This window comes from Microtus ochrogaster, chromosome 10 (assembly GCF_000317375.1).
Source record: "Microtus ochrogaster isolate Prairie Vole_2 chromosome 10, MicOch1.0, whole genome shotgun sequence".
NCBI lineage: Eukaryota > Metazoa > Chordata > Mammalia > Rodentia > Cricetidae > Microtus > Microtus ochrogaster.
This window is the reverse complement of record NC_022016.1, coordinates 54912617-54916048: the sequence shown is the minus strand read 5'-3', so window position 1 is coordinate 54916048 and position 3432 is coordinate 54912617. Positions and strand designations below refer to the sequence as shown.

The 3432-nt window shown below is 37.6% G+C and overlaps 1 protein-coding gene across 1 annotated transcript in view; it reads right to left on the bottom strand.

The window, feature by feature from the left end:
• Positions 1–385: 385 nt before the first annotated feature.
• Positions 386–3432, bottom strand: part of Khdrbs1 (KH RNA binding domain containing, signal transduction associated 1) — a 30859-nt gene continuing 27812 nt past the window's right edge. The window contains exon 9 of the mRNA XM_005353176.2: positions 386–1714. Coding sequence (XP_005353233.1) covers positions 1617–1714 — 98 coding nt within the window. The 3' untranslated portion in view covers positions 386–1616. The remainder of the gene's footprint in view (positions 1715–3432) is intronic.

Genomic DNA, 3432 nt, shown 5'->3' with positions numbered 1-3432 from the left:
CTCATTTTTTAAGGCCACCTAAGGGTTCTACAGAAGGTGCAAGCTAGGGTGGCTGGCACTTAAAGTACCTATTATACCTTTACATGAAAACCAATCTGTGATTTAGTCAGTTGGGTTTTTCTAGAAATTAATTTTGTGATAGGATTGGATAAAACTGCTTTCAACAACTTCCAGGGGGTGAAAAAGCTTTGGTTCTTTTTAAACTAAAACTTAACAACTCATAAACTTTTTTTTGGTAAACTTAAAAAACAAAATCCCCACCACCACTTTTAAGAATGTTTCCAACTTTTAACAAGCCCATTAACTTTAGAGTTAATTTAAGTTTATGTGAAAGAGAAAACTATTTTATTGTCCACCCCCAAAAATGACAATTCATCACATTTACTTTGATTAAAAAAGGACTAAACTTTATTGACAAACTGCTGCAGACATTTTGACATAAGTTTAAGCTACCTATTTAGGCAGACTTAACACATGTATCATTTAATCTTCCGAGAACAAAATGGGAGGACGGTACAAATCCATTAGGACTTTAACTTATGTACAAAGTGGATTTTGATTCCTTTTTCATTCAGCTGCAGTGTCCCTTTTTATATCATGCTAGTGTTGAGACATACTTGACTACCTTGGGAACAGCTCAAAATTGACAATGGTCAATAAATGAACATCATCAGCTTTTGGCCCCAGTGTCCAAGTGAGTTTTTCATGGAGTGCAGACTCTCAAATGGACAAAATACTCTGACATCTTAAATACTGAAAATTTGATTATCAGTACTATTACTGAAAAGATTGTGGCTAAAAAGTATTCCATCAAATTCCATTTAGGTGGCCAGCTCCTCTCCCCCATCATTCTTAGTCAATCTCTACCCCTCCCCCCACTAAGTATCTCTCAACACTGTATGTCTGGGGCTAGATTTCAAAACCCACGTAAAGAAAAAGTCAGTTTTACAAACCTAATTTTGTTGTTGTTTTAAGTCAATTAACGTTAAAAATTGCATCAACTATTTATTTCATGAGGATCTTTCATATTAAAATTTAACCTTAAGATTCAACCGCCATGTGCTTTTAAAGGAAATGTTTTAGAGACGTCTGAGCTCACTTTTACATGGTGGTGCCTACTGCCGTTAACATTGTGATTTTACATCTTAAGCAGCCCTGAATTTTGAAATGTAGCCTAGTTTGGGATTCTGCAACTATGACTTTACGGGGTGCCTCAAATCAAAACTAAGAAAAAGTTAACAAGCCTTTACTTCAGAACCTTTAAGCAAGCAATGTCACTTTTGAAACTAACATGTTTGTGTTTTTTTTTTTACTCAACTTCTTTTTTTATTATAAAAGGTACACTGTTTATATTTAAACAACAAAGAAAAAAGCATCTACACACTTAAAAAAATTAATTCAATATCCTAAATCTATTTTAACTCATTTTAAAATACTACATACAGAAGCCAGAATGCAGAGTTAAGAATGGAGGAAGGTGGGGAAAAGAAAGGGACCACAAAGAAAAACACTTAGACAGTTACTTGTCTATTGTGGGCAAAGCAACAGGAATCCTGGGATACAAGAAATCAGTAACAACTTTGCTCATAACTGATATTTTCCCCTCCTGTTTGTTTTTAATAACGTCCATATGGGTGCTCTCTGTATGATCCCTTCACTGGCCTAGCTGGGGGGGCCTTCAGTGATGGCCTGGTCCCATTCCAGTCATCTTGTCCTGTGGAAAAACAAAAACAGTTTATAAACCATGGGCCCATTTTTTGGGGGGCATAACCAGGGTAGGTTAACATCAGGTATGTATCACCAACAATACTGTTTGTCTTCTACTATCTTGATACATTCCTGGTGTTCCTTGCTCTCCTCTTTACTTGGCCTTCCTTGATAAGTATGGGTAATTTCCTACCATTTTGAGTAGAAAACAAAAGGGAGTAATTCAGAAAATGCTAACTTTTAACTATACAGTTCTCTTGAACAGCAACATGAATGATACCCAGTCTCAAACCTGGATAAATGCAACACAGTTTGAAGCAGTAAAGAAGTCATTAATTTCAGGGAGTCTGCAATGACCATTCCTGTTCCCAAACCCATCTGGCACTCATTCCTCAGTTAACATGGCAAAACATCTGACCAAGTTTTTCACTTTGCAGGTAGCTCCTTTCAATGCAAGAGCAAGACAGGTTTAACTGTGGAAAAACGTACTCTGGTTCTACAGAAGCAAAAGAGGCCACATTAAATGAAACCCTCTACCATGACATGGAACTCAAACACTAGGGGATAATTCTCTGCTAAGAATTTTTAGTTCTTTTCTCATGCCAACAGCCCTGACAAGCGCTAACAATCTCAAAAGGCTTTGTTTATTGTTTTTTGTGTGACAGCGAAGCCTGAGACGATCACTTACTTCTACAGATGACCTCTTATTCTTCCCACTAATTTCCTCACCTGTGCCGTACCAATTCATGCCTACATGTAAACACTAGGTACATAACTTACAGGTCTTACTTTTCTGTATGGATCAAAAATTACATAGAATTCTACCTATGCTCCTAGTACAATATGCAAGGCCCATCTATTTGCAAGATGCTCCTAGGTACAAACAGAAAAGTTTATGCTTCTAATTCTCTTTAGAAAGGCACATACCAGAACACACTGATCATGGCAACAGCATACCAGGAACACAAGAATAATAGCCTGTCTATTTTTAGAGACACCATCTCAATATGTATCTCATCTTAGAACACATTTGAAGTCAGTATGTAGCTTAAACTGATTTCAAACTCATACTTCTCCTGCCTTAATCTTAAGTGCCTGGGATGCAGTATGCACCTCTCTCTCTTTCTTTGAACTAGGATCTCATGTAGGTCACACTGCTTTCAAATTTGGTATATCGGGGACAATGACCTTGAGTTTCTGATCTTCCTCTTTCTACTTCCTTCCCAGCTGCTAAGAGCCACCAGGCTGGGTTTCAGCCTCTTTAGTTCAGTCTTTTCTCCAGCAGAATAGAAATACAGTTTTGCCAGACACATACAGAAACTCCTTATTGCCTGATAGAGGGAAATAGTGAGCCACAATGACCAATCCATCTAAACAATGACACAGGAGTGGAGTGCTACAATGTTACTATGGCAATAGTGCAGTACTAAATTAGCCAAAACTGGTAAAAATTGTTTTTTGGGGATCAGGATCTAATTGGCTATGTCATATCATGCCAATAGGTTAAGCTTAGTGTCTTATGAGAGGACCCACTAGATTCCTTTTTCTAACTCTCTGTAGAGTATCTTTTTTTGTTGTTGATTTGTTATGTTTTATTTTTTTTCGGAATGTTTTCTCTCCCCTGATTCCCCTAGAACTCCCTCTGTAGACCAACCTGGCATTGAACTCACAGAGATATACCTGTCTCTGCCTCCTAGGTGCTGGGGTTAAAGGTGTGTGCCACCA